Source organism: Aricia agestis, chromosome 17 (genome assembly GCF_905147365.1).
Source record: "Aricia agestis chromosome 17, ilAriAges1.1, whole genome shotgun sequence".
Taxonomy (NCBI): domain Eukaryota; kingdom Metazoa; phylum Arthropoda; class Insecta; order Lepidoptera; family Lycaenidae; genus Aricia; species Aricia agestis.
The window spans coordinates 9,853,971-9,872,287 of NC_056422.1; the positions used below are offsets into that span (position 1 = coordinate 9,853,971).

Here is an 18,317-nt window from a genome sequence, read left to right on the forward strand (position 1 = left end):
ATTATAGACTTTGATAATAATCTTCGATAATGATAGTTACCTTCTTTTTTATAAAATAAAGTTTTCATACCAACTTAACTGGATATTAAAATTATTTCTAACATTCTGCTTTAAAAATCCCCAAAAATTTTCAACATTCAACACTAAAAAGTCCACACACGCACTTTTCGGCTAATAAGGCTAGGCTTGTTACTCACAGCTGGTAACACGATACAAAAGGGCCCGGTCTCCCCTCGCAGGTGGAAAATTATTTCTATAAGATTCACAGTGAAAAACATCTCCGTCTTTTATTATTAACTCCCTTTGATGCAGTGCCTTGGCATAAAATCTAATGGTTTTAAATTATACTTGTTACTTAGAATTCTTTTCGTGGGTTTAATATATCCAAAGGGTTACAATATTACATATTTTAATATTACTCAGGATGTAATTTTCGTTCTTTTGTGTCTAGAAAGACTACTTAAGGTTTCCCTTTGAAGGTGCATCGAGTGAACATTTTTACCAAGATTAATGTTTTTCTCATTTACATCAGACATATTTTATTCAAAGTATCATAAAACAGTTATAACGCAAATAAGATGCAAAATTTTAAGGCGGTTAAGATATTATGCACTAAAGATCAACGCAAATAATATCAAAATTATTACTGTGGTGGTTTGGTTGTTCAGTGTTGTTCAGATGTATTTCTTTTTAAAACATTTCTTTATGTTTATTCGATATGTCTGCAGCTTTGAAATTACCCTATTTAAAAATTTACCGGCGCTTAAACATAGTATAAGCAACCTTAATAATAACCATTAGTGTCCGTAGATAGCTCTCAGAATAAATTTTAAGTGGCCATCCGACGCCGAATATAATAGGTATAATATCTTTGATAAAAAACCCGGCGAAGTAGCGTTAACATTAATTTTTATTAATTTAAACGAGCCGAGGTGTATTCATTAGAGGGCGTCTTTTGCGAGTCTTTTCCGTTTTTAATTATTGAACCACTCATTCCTAATTATTGTTATTAGGGGAGTGGTGAAAATTGAGGGACTTTGTACGGTATGTTCGGGAATATTTTACCTCGGAGTGTTTTAGATTCAACCTTATATTTTTGACATAAAGGTTAGATTGGACGTAGAATTATTCTGGACACCGTAACATTGACCTGAGGTGCGTCTCTCGGGAGATTTTTAATTGTGCATGCCTTTGACTTTTGTTCTTTTAAGACTTCAATAAACTTGAGTTTCGCGTCTTCGGTTTTATTACTTTGGATATTAAATTTTACGTCATTATATTTTGCGTTATGTTTTGGGTGTTTGCGGGCTTATGTTTTTAGCGGGGTGGGTCAAAATTAGCGTGTCGTGAATGTGCTCAGACTCGATGTATCAGCTCAGCTTGGAAATTATTGTGATATGATATGATGTTCACATCTATAGTCCTGCACACTTTTCCAACATGTCACGTTAATTTAGTCATCTTATGTAGGTACTGAATTTCTAGTACTCCAGCTTATTTTAATAACGTTTATTAGTTGCACGCAACAAAATGACGAACACAATATTATGTAAACGGTAAAAATGCCCTCAGAACAACGAGGCTGCAAGCGATAATAGATACCCAAATACCATACGAATTTCTAAAGCAATACAGTAATTCCACAATATAGTCAATTGGCTAATGTCCCACCGCTAGGTATATCCCAATTGGCGACTAAGCCGAATAAGCCGAAAAGCCGCCGTAAGCCGCACAACCGAGATCAAACGCGCTACTATGCGGCTCATTTTTTATTTAGCCCCGCAACTCTTATCTTAACGCCCCCTTCTTTATGAGGTTATAAAGCTGATTTTTAATCTGAATCCGAATGGGACGCCATTTCTGTCTAACGGCGAAGTGTACGAATAATTTGATTCCGCTGTTTGGGGAAAAACGAGCTCGTAATTATTTTTCTTTGGCGTTTGGGTGATGACAAAAAACGCTTAAGATAGTCAGCATCTTTCGGCGTGATTATGCAGCTAAAAGAGCACGATTTCTTTCTTTTTCTATGGAAATGACATATCTAATATATAAAAATAAGTCGGGTTTTCCTTCCTGACGCTATAACTCCAGAACGCATGAACCGATTTCCACGGTTTCGCATTCGTTGGAAAGGCTCTGTAAGGTCAATAGAAAAAAAAATCAGAAAAAACTTCAAGAGAAAAGCAGGAAAACAGGAAAAATCATTTTATGACGTTTGCCAGGACAGCTAGTCATGCATAAAAATCGACGTTTTCCGTATACTACTATAATGGCTGAGCTGTATATAGACATAGATATCCTATCTAGTACATCATAAATAGCATACAAATGATAATGTAACCGCTTTAAATAGCTTCTAGCGTTAAGGTATGTTTATTGTACAAAAGATTTTATCTGTAACCTTTTGTCCTCGTCAGTTGAAGCTCGCCTAATTGCTCCTTGAAAGCCTAATCGTCTTTAAGGCTTAGAGTAAGGGAGACACAGGAAAGTCTGGGGAAGGTTTTATCCGAGCTATTTACTATTTTGTGACTTTTACAAAAATAAAGCAAATAAACTCCATCGTTAACTACATTACTAGCTATTTGACCGAGCTTTGCTCGATATTCGATAAAACACGAATAAAATGTCATTTTCTAACAATTATTTCTAGCTAGATTGCTTTATTGTTGAGTATATTTTTTCTTAGAACACAATATTTTCTCGAAGACAATATTACCAAGCTTTGACAAAAAGGAACTATAATATTAACATGGTAATATTAGATCACCCTATATCGGGGACGGTGTTATGCGATGCAAACATTTTGCTCCCCTCCCCACCCTACCCCACCGCGCGGGAAAGGGGGGGCCACTTATGAAGTGCGGCACGTGCAGCCTGCAATATGTGAGACGAAAGTCTTTTTATGAATAACTTCAATGATTTATGAAGTTTACGCGATCCGGTATTGGTTTGCGAGATTCAGAATTCTGATGTTCTTGTAGATTTAAGTTGTATTACTATTGTATATGTTTGTTAATAGATTGTTAATATTTTAACAACATAATATCAGTCGTTCAAAATTGTTTAAATCTTTTGTCGTCGCTAAAATATTTAGTTTCGTGTGTGCTCAGGTTGTGCGATATACTTACTAGGACTCGCTTCGCTCACCCTGATTATACAACTACTACTAGCATAGCCTATGAATAATAAAGTTTTTATTATTCGTAGAGTATATTATAATTTATAGCTAAAGCCAAGCTTTGTGAGGGCTCGCATCGTTAGACCTTGACTGACTGATGATAACACATCTACATATTATAAAAATTCTTGACTGACTGACGCTAACACATCTACATATAAATAAAAATTACATATAAAAATATAAAAATTAAAGCACAAATCAATAGGCCTGATAGTTTTTCCGTAAAGTGTACAGTTTACCACAAAATGTACAGGTTGTGGGATATATTAGGGCTCGCTATGCTCGCCCTGACTAAAACATTATACCACAAAATACCAGCAGTTCTATGCATCTACTACACAACATTACCACTACCATAAAACGTCTCAAGCCTATACCTTGAAATAGCCACACTGGGGTATTGTTTCCCTGGCCGTCTTTTGGCGAGACGCCAGTAGGAGCCGTTATGTTGGCCGACCGACGGCGTTGGAAGTAATTGTGAAGATTAGGCTCTTTGCACGTGTGTTAAATTACTTATATGGACCTTCAGGTCGTTTTAACGAGCAAAAAGTGACGACAAATTCAAATGCATGATATTCGGTCTTGAAAAGACGCTCATTAAAATATGTATAGACCGGTCATTGAAAATGCTGAAATTCGGTCATGGACCTGTCGCTACTTCTTTCTTTTATACATACGCAAACCATTGACTGTACTGCGCTTTTTACATTAAAATCTAACGGTCTTACCACAAAAGATTAAACATCTGTTGAACAGTTGTTTTGAGGCCATTTTGTACTGAATTTTTCTCGAATCAATTGTTCAACGGGTGTTTAAATCTTTTTTAGTAAGACCGTATGTGTTTGTGCGCTTTATAAGACATACCTATTAAGCGGTGGCTATTAATTATAAAATTGCTCATTGTTTCGTGGCTACTCTGTAGTGCCTAATCTAATACTACTCTTCTTTAAAATAATCTTATAATGAATGTTGTGTTCCATCCATTTTTCGCATGACTTAAATAATACCAACGACTAAGATATACATATATTTTATAACACCTAATTTTTATGACAATTACTGGTGTAGTTGGTACTAATGTGAAAGTTTCACGTATTCTAAAGCACACCACACACACAGACACACAGATGGTCCTTATGGCAATTTGCCAAAATAGCAGGTCCTCTGTCTTACGACTAAGAACATGTACGGAATACTGGACCGTTGGAAATACATTCTAAATAATTGATAATTGACCATTTACGATGTAGAAACTTAACTAACAGCACTAATAGTCTGACCAAAATAAATAGTATAAAATCTCTACTTAATATGAATGAAAAATTGTGTCTGTTATCATTTCAAGCTATTAACCCCTGACTTATATTTTGTTTCCTGGTAAAAGACATCTAGGATACTTTTTAGCTACACAATTAATACGTGAGCCAAAAACTTTGTAACCCTTTTTACGAAAAATGGGGAAACGCAAGTGCATGAAATTTTGCACAGTTATAGTTTATATGGTGAAGGAGTGCATCGAGCTAATATTATTTTGAAATTATGCTTTTATCATACATTTTTTTAACAAATAAAACATTACACACACTACAACACACACACATGAGAAATGACAGATTTTTGAATGACAAGCCACATACGAATTATACTCTTTTATTTATGGTTGAAGTCTGTTGACAACAAGTTGACAAATTGAAAATGGATTATAGTTTTTTTATTGAACCTAAGATACTATTAGACAATGCTTACACGGCCTGTCTGAGATCAGCTAAGTCTCAGAGACAAGAGTTGAAAAAAAAAAAGATAAAGTCAATATTTTTTACAAAATATAGGTAATAGTCCTAATGTCGTTGAAACTAACTAGAGATCGCCCAATGGTCGAATTTCGACCATTAGGCGATCTCTAGTTATACGAAATACTTCTACTTTATAGAAGTTGCTTAAGTAATTTAGTATGTAAAATACTTTCTCTGTCCTATGTATTCATTTAAATTGTGATTTTAGTCATTCTATATCCATATCCATTAGCCATACTAATATTATAAATGCGAAAGGTGTCTGTCTGTCTGTCTGTTACGTCTTCACGCCCAAATCGCTGGACCGATTTTGCTGAAATTTGGCATGGAGATACTTTGAGTCCCGGGAAAGGACATAGGATACTTTTTATCCCGAAAAAATGTACGGTCCCACGCGATAAACGAGTTTTGGCGCAACGGAGTTGCGGGCGTCATCTAGTTGTTAAATAAAAGAGAAACATAGGTTATAGTTAAGTAACTTGATATGTTTTTACCAACTACGATGATTAACAGGCAGTATCACTTATCTGACTAAATGTAGTATTGGCTCATGTCAATATCTGAGCGATTATTCCAACGTTTAGCGACGTATATGCGGCTGCATTGTGGTTGATATGTTACGAAGGCAATCCCACCGCATCATCGATATTCTACATAATTACCTAAATATCGCGGTCATATTCCGCCTGTGCTATCCATTGGTGATTTTATATGAAGTAGGAATGTTAGGTGTGAGCGTAAATGGCAATGGAAAAGCTGCGTTTGGATTGAATCGCTGTTCTAACGGTAATTGTTCGGTGAAAATACTTGTTAAGTCAGCTTCCGTTATCCATCGGTGGTTTCATTTGAGGTGGCAACGACAGGCGTGAATGTAATAGACAATGGAGATGTTGCTTTTTGATTGAATCGCAGCTCTTACGTTAATTGTTCGGTCTAAACACTTGTTAAGTGATCGTTGATGGTGGTTTTGTGTTTTATGGATGGGTCGCGTGTCGGACATGACTTGAGCAAATAATTTATGGTTTTATATCGTAACCGGTTGCGACCGTAGGTTTGCCAAATTATTAACTCGAGGATTTCGTCATTTGTACGTTTATGCTACGAGAGGTTTTGGTTATTCGTATTCTAAACGAGATACAACAATTGTAACAGTCATTATGATATTGGAAATGAATCATGATGGTCTAGGATAATATTGGCCCATGATCGTCCAATACAAGCAATTACAAACGTGTAGAGGGCATATTCGTCTATGATTGTCCATGATTCATGACTGACGTTGATAGGCCAAATATATGTAAAACACAAAACACACCCCAAGCCCATCTTGCCCTATCTACTCTATATTAAAAAGTGAATCATGATGGTCTAGGATAATATTGGCCCATGATCGTCCAATACAAGCAATTACAAACGTGTAGAGGGCATATTCGTCTATGATTGTCCATGATTCATGACTGACGTTGATAGGCCAAATATATGAAAAACACAAAACACACCCCAAGCCCATCTTGCCCTATCTACTCTATATTAAAAAGTAATTTTTCACTTAATTGGTTACTAGTCTTTTTAAAGATTATATTCATACGAGCTTTTGCCCGTAGCTTCGCTCGCGTTAAGAAGTATTATTATATACAAACTTTCATCCTCTTATTTAACCCCTTGGAGGTAGAATTGATCAAAATCCTTTCTTAGCGGATGCCTACGTCATAACATCTACCTGCATGCCAAATTTCAGCCCGATCGGTCCAGTGGTTTGGGCTGTGCGTTGATAGATCACCATGTCAGTCAGTCACCTTTGAGTTTTATATATATATAGATGTAACGTGTTAGAAAACTATTTAAAGACACAATCTAAGCTTTACCGTAATCCTTTTCGAGGAACAGACCAGAATGTGACGCGACGTGACGGTATGGCGCGCCGCATCGGCATTCCGTCGCGTCTCCCCCCGCCGCGCCGCCTGAGATGTCGAACGCTCCAGAATGTTCGAATTCATTAAATATTAGCTTATTTAGATGACTAATACAGTATTTAATTAAAGGGATTCGGTGTTAATGTAAAGGTGAAGAAATCAGTTAGGGATTCATAAAAAAGTAGAGAAGATTTGAAAATCTTGATCCTCGTATGAAAATAAGTAAATATTTATACATATCGTCATGGGCGTAGCCACACTGGGGCAAGCTGGGGCGCTTGTCCCACCCTGGCTCTAACCTATAAGGTGCCTAACTAAACAAAAAAAAATTTTTCCAACTAACTACAATCATATTAACCGTACAGTTCGACAAGGCTTTAAATGAACGTGGCGAAAAAAGAGGAACTAACGCTGCCATCACACAAAAACGTCATTTTTCACAGTTCTCCTTTATCAGCAGCGCTCCCGCCGCTTTGGTAGGTTGGAGGTTTGGTAGGTGGCCCCACCCTGAGCCCAAGCCTGGCTACGCCCATGCATATCTTAATCATTTGTTTGAATTCAATAGGCCTCAAAACTACTACTGATTAGATTGTCATGAAACTTACAGAATATAATACAGAAGGGTAGAGTCAAAAATATGTAGCATAGACCACTGGACAAGATTTAAGGCTACTTAATATTCATGTAAACTGTGCAGTGCTATAATTCTTTCAATCTCTCAATACAACATAAAGAAAGTGAGCCCTAAAGATATTATGAGGTAGAGTTAAAACTCTACCTTATAATCTTTAGAATTTTAACTAAACTCCTTCACCTTTTCGCAGGCAAATCGTTCAGTCTGACGATAATGCTCGCGACATCACCTCCTCAAGTGGCGACGTACCAGAAGGCGATCAAGGTGACGGTGGACGGACCACGGGAGCCGCGCTCCAAGACCAGGCACCACGGCTTCCATCCCTTCCACTTCGGACCACGATTCGCGCCGGATCCGCTTATGGGATCGCTACCTTTTAAGTTGTCAGGTAAGGAATGTAAGAAGTTTAGTAAAGGTGATCGCACATTTATCTGCACACACGCGCTGAATGCGCCGCATTTTAGAATTCGTTGTATGAAATTATGTGAAACCTTGCACGTTTGTCCGCAACATACGCATCCCGTTTCGTGTACCATGTGGTGCTGAAAAATGTGCGGTCAGCTTAAAGCGTTAATTATTTTTTTGGATCTTGAAATAATTATGTAGAGGTACCAAATATTAGAGAAGCCGTTGCCATGCCGTTGCCGTTACGTTGTGTTCAAGTATTAAGATTTAAGAGAATGAAAAAGTCCTATTATTGGGTTGTTTTAGTAGCTTATCATATTAGCACTCGAAATCTATAGTTATGCTAATACGTACGTACGGTTTTGCTCGATCGAGCAATAACGTCGAGCAAAACTGGCGGCTCGGGCTTTCTTCCACACATTCAGCATTGCTCGATAGTTTAATTCTAAATCGATATATTTAATTCCATCAAGCCGGCGAGCCCTCGAGCTGTCAGTTTTGCGGCCTACACAGTAATTATAACTCGATTCGGATTAAAACTATCGAGCCAAACCGCATGTGAGTACTTAGCATTAGTGAGTGAAAAAACACTGTACAGTACAGTAAAAGCGCTTGATTCATATAATATCATTGCGCTATTTTCATTCATACATCCGGAAAATACCTGACATTTTACCCAAAAAAACAAAGGCAAAATACAAATCGTAGTCAAGCGTCTCAGGCAGAATATTAAATTGTCACCAGCCGCGCCGCCATGATGGGGGATTTAATTTGGTCGAAAAGTTCTCCGCTACAATTAATTACCAATTCCCCTGACCCTCGCTGACACCTGTAAGAAACAGGTCAACTATAGCTATATTTACTGGTTTTGGTTTTATACGCATTGGCATAGCATATTATTATCTGACAAGAGTTTTGCAGTTTAACGGGATAAAAATTACTTTAAGGTTTATACTACTGTCATAGTAAATATTTTTACTAAAATTCATTGAGTATTTCTTGGGTAAAAATATTAGAAACATAGGATTAATGTATCAAACTTAACAAACATGAAGGATTAAGAACTGGTAGATTGGGTAAAAGTAAATTAAACATAACTTGAAGAATTACTGTTTTAACGTGATTATCTTCGCATGTAACTTATTAAAACTTTATCCCCTTCATATTTCTACCTGTAGTCTGCTACTAAGCAATTGTAAAAAATGATCATGATCAATTTTTTAGCTGTGCCAATCAAAACAACATGTGTAACACAATATCCCATGCCTTCATCGAATCCGACAAGTGTGACGTCATCAAACACAATCATCAGCGCAGTAACGCGTCTTGCAAACAATAATTACGTCGGTGTATTGTAGTGTACGGTGTACGACAGGGGAGTACGCAAGTGCCGGCCAAACCTAGTTACGTGGGTGTCAAAGGCCCCTAACTGGATTACACACCTCGCTCAAGACACCCGGTTGCATCTTAATTAGTAATGGGATGAGAAGGGCATGGTATTAGGTTATCAGGGAATAAGATGTTTCAGTAGAATAATAAATAGGAACGGATTTAAAACAGAAAAGTTTTCCGACATATGAGTCAGTAATTATATAGCGGTTGTAGACTTTCCTTAATTTTTTTAGAGGTATAGTAAGAACGATCTTTTATCGAAATCCAATTAGCAAAGATTGTTACAGACAAAACAAAAGTTAGGGTTAGCAAAATTTTAAAGCATTCTAGTTCTTTTCCAGAATCGCCATTGGTTATGCTTCGAATTAGGTTATAACGGCATAATCCAAAATCTAAAAGCCCACCCTTATCAAGTACTGGCATCAAAATTTTAGGTAAAGACTAGCTGTCCCGGCAAACGTTTCTTTGCCATATAAAGTATTTCGCCCGTATTATTTTATTGAAGTCACTAAATAAGTATGTCACCATGGCAACGTCCATCGCTATCCCGTCGCACAAACAATGGTCGCCGTCAGTCTCGAGTTGTAATAATTTACTATTATATTTTATTCAACAAATGCTTTTATCAATATAAAAAGTACCCAGTAGCCGATTCTCAGACCCACTGAATAAGCATATAAAATTTGGTTAAAATCAGTAAAGCCGTTTCGGAGGAGTACGCGGCCTAACATTGTGTCACGAGAATTTTATATATAAGACTAGATGACGCCCGCAACTCCGTTGCGCCAAAACTCGTTTATCGCGCAAGAACCGTACATTTTTCCGGGATCAAAAGTATCATATGGACTTTCCCGGGACTCAAAGTATCTCCATGCCAAATTTCAGCAAAATCGGTTCAGCGGTTTGGGCGTGAAGAGGTAACAGACAGACAGACACACTTTCGCATTTATAATATTAGTATGAATGGATTTAAATAAAAAATTTCGATTAGTAAATTTATTAAATACCTGAAAGTGATCGTTCTTATGTTACTGCTTGAAGGTATAGATTTTTTTTAAACTGAAATAAGGGGGCAAACGAGCAAACGGGTCACCTGATGGAAAGCAACATCCGTCGCCCATGGACACTCGCAGCATCAGAAGAGCTGCAGGTGCGTTGCCGGCCTTTTAAGAGCGAATAGGGTAATAGGGGAGGGTAGGGATGGGAAGGGAAGGGAATTGGGGATGATAGGGAAGGGAATTGGGCCTCCGGTAAACTCACTCACTCGGCGAAACACAGCGCAAGCGCTGTTTCACGCCGGTTTTCTGTGAGAACGTGGTATTTCTCCGGTCGAGCCGGCCCCATCGTGCCGAAGCATGGCTCTCCCACGTATAGATGCCGTATACGCGGTGATAAAGTGAAGGTATTACACGCTCATCGAAGCCAAAGGAAACTAATTAGCGAAGTAGCGAAATGTGTCTTTGTTTAAAACGATTTGCCGTCGAATATGCAAACGAGATCCGCCGTCATGCGTCTCTGCCCTAACCCTTCTACAATCATGATAAATTATCAACACTCACGTTCACGCCTCTAACTTTCTTGGTGTGATCGACAAATTTTGGATGTGACACCGAGCCGGGCGGTGAATTTTGAGTTGTTACGATGAGGTATTTAGCCTTTAGGGCGCATTTTCCCGATACATAGCGAGCTAGTTAGGGACTCTATTGAGCCTATACACTTGGGATGTAGAGTCTATTTTATGAATTAAGCTGTTATGTGTAATTCGTATTTGATAGGCGCAAAAGAGTTGTGATCATATTCAAGTATGCGTGTTATTTATTAATTATTATATTGATAACAATGGTATAATAAGGCACAAAATATTATTATATTTTTGGTAACAACTGTGCCATTATTTTGCTCTATAATATTTGTAACATAATTTTTGTGATAGAAACACATCTATATATAAAACTTAAAGGTGACTGACTGACATGGTGATCTATCAACGCACAGCCCAAACCACTGGACCGACCGAGCTGAAATTTGGCATGCACGTAGATATTATGACGTAGGCATCCGCCAAGAAAGGATTTTGATCAATTCCACCTCCAAGGGGTTAAAATAGGGGATGAAAGTTTGTATATAATAATACTTCTTAACGCGAGCGAAGCTGCGGGCACAAGCTCGTTTTTGTAATAAATGCTTAATATCTTACAACTAATCACTTGCAACACCTAAACCCGGCGAATGTATTATTAAACTCACTATATTATTCACTTTCAAAGTTTACGATACATTCTCCTCATCCCTGTGTCTTCGTGTGAGCGCCACTTAAAGTCGCAGCTCTCGCATTATTAATGAGGGAGCCTTAGAGAAAATTAAATATAGCATTAGGCCCGGAAGCCGGGGGGAGGGGGAGAGGGGTGGGCTAAGGAGGGGGAAGTAACCCTTCCGCCGCACGACAATGCGGGTGCATAATTACGCATTTGTAAATTTTAAATGTTCCACCCATACAGCCTTTTGTACGTGATTCGCGCTTTTAACACTTTAAACGCCCAAATGAATTCGCATGACGCGATTAACGCTAAATGTGCAATTTCGACATAAAACGTCATTATACATCATTGTATAATTCGTCAATTTGCGCTGATTTTCTTTTGTCGATGTGATTGATTATTTCGTGGTTCACAAAACAATGTTTACTGTAATTAGTTTTTGATTTGACTGCAGATATACATGAAAATGTTTACCTAGTTTTTTTTTCACTTTTGTATGGGAAAACTCGAGACGTTCAGGCGCTTGCCCATACAAAAGTGAAAAAAAATTTTAGTCTTTCAGCACTGCAACTTTCACAGTGAACTCTCTATAAGGAACACATACACACCCTAAAGTATTATCACTTATTTTTGTTACACCCTGTATATAATCCATCGTTAATTCTCGATTTTTTTTGTTGTTTATAATATAAAGTTGTCTAGACAAAATTAAATGAATAGAAGAAAATGTCGCATACTCTGTGTATACGACAAAAACTGAAACTACGTGCATATCAAAATAGATTCAACCATACTTAAGTTTTTTGTGACTTATTATTTTAAGTCACATAAAACTCCTTGAGCCACTAACCATGAGCCATTTTGACAGTAAACTACTCGTAATCTATTGGCTTTCAATTCGGAAGGATAATGTGATTTCCCTCAGCATTATCGCAGCGCCACCGACGCGGAATTCTGAAATTAGTTTTGTCCTGGGGCCCTAACGACCCGCGCCCTTTAATGAGAGTGTGTTATTTTGACGTTTATACGTTACTTTAAATGCACGTTAAATTGTCGCTGTTTTCCCATAAAGTGTTGGATTGAAATGTGAGGCATGTTTTCGGTTTTAATGGATGGGATGTGAAAATTTTGGTTTTTATAGAAGACTGATTGTAACAAAAAAGTTATAGTCTTATGCCTCCTCTTATGTCTTCTAAGTCTTAACGTCCAAGGAGAACGTTAAAGTCTATTATTATAATTTGTAAGATAAAACATAGTAACTTCCAAATTGCTTAGAAACTTTATGCGGTAAACGTATTATTTTGTAGTCGCGTAAAATGCTACGACGGCCTTTTAGCGCTAACGACATTAACGAACTTCCAATCTCTTATTTGTCTAAGGTACCAAAGGTTAATTAAGCTAAACAAAAAGGGGTTAAACAAAATCAATAGACGCGAAATCATTAAGTGTTAAGCAGATTGAAAACCAAGATGGCGTCCAACATGGCGCCTGTTAAGCGTTGACAAAGAGCCATCGTTAGTTCGGGAGCCCTGTTATTAACCTTATGATGTACGGGCGGCATCCATCTTTTGTTAGAGGGGGTGTCAATTGATATTTATAATATCAATTAATATTTGGCAAATTGATCCAATATTTCAGAGAAACGGGTTGAAATGGTTTAAAGTTTAAACTATCCGTTATAGACTATATTATAGTGCTTGTTTGAAGAAATACTCTAATGCACAATGGAAAAATAATTATTATATTTGAAAAATTTAATATTTAAGCGTATACTATATTAATTGCTGGTTATTTTAAGAATTTGATAGTGAGAGTTATTGAAATAAATAAAATTAAAAAAGTTCTAGTTTTATGGTCCGCATTTTAACATCTGAGCTAGCTTAAATAAAAAAAGACTATACCGAAAACTGAGGATTAGTATAATATTATCTTCATAACCTTTATTTAAATAAATAGTCTCAAGATCAAAAGTAATGCCAAGTTAAGCCAGGCCTCCAATTCGGTCCGCAAGGAATTGAATACAACTTTTTATTTGTACAAGTTTGACCCAGATTGTGTCATTTTGATACAGAGATGTTGAAACATAATGTCTATTTACCCGACTACTAAAAATTTGTTCTGTTAACACCATTAGAATCATATATAGCAGCTCTATAATAGCAAGTTAGCGTGATATAAGAAACAGTAGGAAACTTATTAAAAAAAGTAAATGGTAATATTTTCCCGCAGTAAAAAGTATTCTATGCGTTATTCCAGTGCATCGACTAACTTCATATTAAATTTTATTAAAATCGCTCTAGCCGTTTAGACGTGAAGAAGTAACAAACATACAAACTGACAAACTTCCGCCTTTACACTTTAGAGCAGCGATCGGCAACACGCGGCCCGCGAACGTCTTATTTGCGGCCCGTGAATGTGTTATGAATAAGTTATGACGTATCAAAAACAGTGTTCTCTAATATTGATAGTAGTAATTGCCTCTTAAGAACGTAGCTATTTGTGTCATTTTATAACAAACACTAAACTTATTTCCCTTCATTATGTGTAGGTACACTTAGCTTCTAGGTTTAATTACAGTATGCTGTATGAGGCCTGCGCATTTGGTTTGTTTTGCCACCTTGTGGCCCTTGCCTGCCAAAAGGTTGCCGACCGCTGCTTTAGAGCATGGATTATAATAACTCTTTAGTCATACCACGCCTGAAAAGAAAAACAAGCTTTTAAACAAATCAATCCATTGTAACAGATTACTTCTTTAGGTGATTAACGCTAATGTTTTCGGAGACATTTCCCCATTCCATGACGACTTCTCAGAAAGGGTTAAAAGAATCCCCAACACAGAAGTGAATACTTTCATCCAATAATCCCCGGTTCCTCGCGGATTAGCGGGATGAAGGCAGGAAAAATGCAAGACGCAATCTAGCAAATGGCATTAAAATGTTTCGGTTCAACCCTCTCGCGGCGAAGCTATTTTTCAAACGCAAAAAAATCTCCCGGAACTTGGAAGCAATGTAGCGGACGGCACGTCTTGTGCTCGTGTTTACTGCGCCCGAACTGTTTAGATACTTTACCTAATTGCGAATATTTTCTTTGATTCTTTTTCTATTGAATTATATTTTACGCGAACTGGTTTTGAAATTTTTTGTGAGTCGACAAGTCTGTTTTATAATAACTAGATCCGATTAAGAAAAATGTTTACCTGATTTAAAGAAATGTGTCAATAGATTTGCGAACTTAATTTTTGATAAACGCCATTTTACATTATGAGCATTCATTTAACAATCAATATCAACATAATATTCAAATGTCTAGCCAATGATCCCAATTATAACCTCAAAAAAAATATCTTGTAAAAAATGAAAGTAACAGTATTTTTCAAGCAAACTAGTTCAGGGCTGAAAGTGCGTCGCCGTACACAACTACACAACACAAAGAATCCCAGCATTTTTAACGAATGCAAATGGTCTGAACCCCTTTCTTCTGAACAAGGAAACGAAACAAAGCGTTTTGTTTTCACATCACTGATTGTATGTGATAATTGCAAATAGTTCGCAAGCGGATTTTTTGCGTAAGTAGATGTTCTTGTGAGGGTTAAATTGTTGGAATAGTTTAAAAGATTATGCCGTAGTTTAAATTTAAAAAATGGCGTATTTCATGAATGAGATTAAAATATCTTGCAGTTTAAATTCAGTGTTATTCAGAAGAATAAGAATCCCATTATTTAATAACGGTAAATGTATGATTTATTGTTGTAATTTCCTGTGAGGGGAAAGGTTCAAATAATGTTAGTAACTGAAAAGGACGAAACAGGACATTACGATTTTCGGCTTTTTTATAAAGATTTTCAACTTTTTAACTAAGAAACTATCGTAATTTTGATGTAAAAAAAATAGGCAACATCACTAACAAAATAAATTCATTAATGTGAATCCGATAACACTTTTACAAATCATAAAATAATAATCTTAATCTGAGCTATAAGCGAGTTTATGACTGATATTATGAGCAGTAAAGCAGATGGCGCTTAATCCTAAAAAGCGGCTTTCGTCTAATTGCCGCACTACACCTATAAAGGCTAAGCGACGGGATTCGGTATAATGTGTTTTACATTTTCGCAGTGACGGTATCAGCGGCATAAAACGCCCTGTAATTTATTCTATTGCTGAAAGGGTCGGGTGGGGTGGGAATTACCCAAGGTGGGTGCTAAAGGGTTAAGCCAAATATACGGGGTCGCGGCCGACAAACTTTGTTAATTTATGCGCTTAAAAATGTCAACTGGAAATTATGACACCATAACACGTTTCCTATCATTAATAGCTTATGGGATTGTGATGAGGAGCGGGGGAAAATGAGCTGTATTGAAATGAGATAGGTGTTATAATTCTGAGTCTAGCCCTAGGCAATACTTTTTAAACAATTATAGTTTGCCCAAGCATTTAAAATAAAGTGCGTTGTCTGCGTGGTAATCTAGCGCTTATTTCAACACACATTTTATTGTTTAATATCAATTTATTTAACACAAGCTTAAATTTTAACACATTTCTGTTGTTTCTAAGAAAATACACATTATTTTTACTCAAAACTGAAACATTCAACTGTGGCTATATTTAGACAATGATACCATACAATTAAAGTGATTACGGGCTAAAATTTTCCACTGGCAACCCTGGCTGAACGAGGAGTGCCGCGGACGAGATAAGGCGCGAATTGAAACAACCTTTGTGGGGGAGAGACTCATTATTTAAATATTGTGATCTGTCGTAAGTGGAGCGTGTCTTCAGATAATTCTTAGCGTTATTGTTCTGTTGATTGCGATAGGCCAGATACTCTTAAACTTTGAGAGCTTACTCAGAGGTTATGTTTTGTTTTCTAAAAATTTGTCATATAATTTCATTTAATCTCGTAATTAACTGCAGAAGGGGATGAAATACATTCAAAACTTATCAGCATGATAATTGATAAGAAGTTTAGGCAATTTTTTTCTAATGTCCAAAGAAAAGAAGGTTGGTCCAAACCAAAATAAGAAAAACACACACAGCATTACTGCATTACTGCATACACTAATTTAAAACAAAGTACACATTATAATGTTAATGCTTACTTTATAATAAACGCAATATACTTAACAAGTATTATTTCGTAGTACACGCCTCTACGCCGTAGAGGCATCACAGTTTGAGAAACCCATCGCTAAGCTAACGAGTTCGTTAAAATCATTTAAGGCTTTATTTAAGCTTTTGATGTGATTGTGACAGTCTATTTTCCCTTAAGTTCAATTCTATTCGGCTTATATTCTGATGCGATTGGTGTTCAAAATAGCCAATAGGCCTAAACTTACTGATATTATAAGGAACTAGGTGCAAGAACTGCTTCTAGGCCTATTCTAGCCTCAATGTTTTACCAGAAGTTATATTATAATATACAATTTTTCATGAGAGTGTTTAATTCACATACGTCTAGTCGCACGTACACAAGCACCGTGCCGAACTGAAACAATGATAGACGATGCCCGGCAACGCCCGCACCGCTGTGCCGGTCGGCGTGGTTTATTTTCATCACGGAATTTCTTGATTCGGTCGCCGCGCTCAATACGCGATAAAAGCTATGCAATAGCCTAAAACTAACAACAATTTCCTAGACTTTGGGGGGAGAGGTCATGTATTTGGTTACGACATAGTGCATTGGACATCCTATTGTCTATTACACGTTAGGGCGTGTTTGGACAAAAAGTTTTACAACTTTCTGTTTTACAACTGGATAGTTTTCTTCAACTACCTCTAAATTATTACAATATGTTCTCTTTGCTCCAGGTATAGCGCACCAGCTGGCCGGCTTACCTGGGGGGGAGTGGGGTGCGCTGCGCTACCCACCACCGCTATTGCCGTCTCACTCGCACTTCACGCCACACGTGCTGCCCCCCGCGCCGCCCCCGCCGCCGCAGCCCGACACAGGTATTGCCTTGGAAATATCTAGAACGAAAGATTCAGGAAGTTCTCGGGTCTAATAAAAAAATTTAACAGCCTAATATTATAATTACACTTAGAATTATTATGCTCGTCCGTCAGTTCATGACGCAAAGCTTTCCGACGAGGATACTCATTGCTCATACAAGCTGTGACACGACGGACGGTCCGTGATCACATTTGCATTGCACTGAAATCGAACATATGACAGAAAAACAACGATACCCAGCAAAAACAATAATCAACTTTTTGTCGACAGAAGTGACGTCAGAGAACACGACGACGATGCGCGCGCACAGCACGACGAGCCCGGCGACGTCGCGGCCGTCCTCCCCCCAGGACGACGACATATCCGTCACCGCCTCCGACTCCCCTCCGCCCGACGACCGCCCTGGGGCATTCACATCCGTCAGACGAAAGTCCTTAAATCCCCTACCTCCCCCCTCCTCGTTATTCCACAGCGCGCTAGCAGCGCAACTCTTCCTAAACTCCCCTCTACTCCCTACTCCCCCCGCATGGCTCTACTCTCAACTCTACGGCGGCTACGACTGGTGGCTCAGACCCCCTCCCATCAAAGAGGACTCCAACTCCAGTCCAGATAGAGAGGAGGAGACCGGCTCGACCAGCTCGGCCAAGAAGAGACCAGCCTCGCCGGAATGGACCAATCAGGGTGTGAGGACCAGAAGCAAGTCTTTGATCACGTCCGAACGAAGACCAGTTGACGTCTGGCGTCCTTATTGAATTTATTTAACGAAAAAATTGTTGTGAATAATGTCGTAAG

General features: G+C 37.8%; 1 protein-coding gene across 1 annotated transcript in view; it reads left to right on the plus strand.

The window, feature by feature from the left end:
* LOC121735332 (runt-related transcription factor 2-like) overlaps nt 1-18,317 on the plus strand; it is a 34,215-nt gene extending 15,898 nt beyond the window's left edge. Inside the window, exons 4-6 of the mRNA XM_042126122.1 lie at nt 7,712-7,909; nt 17,384-17,524; nt 17,796-18,317. Coding sequence (XP_041982056.1) covers nt 7,712-7,909; nt 17,384-17,524; nt 17,796-18,277 — 821 coding nt within the window. The 3' untranslated portion in view covers nt 18,278-18,317. The remainder of the gene's footprint in view (nt 1-7,711; nt 7,910-17,383; nt 17,525-17,795) is intronic.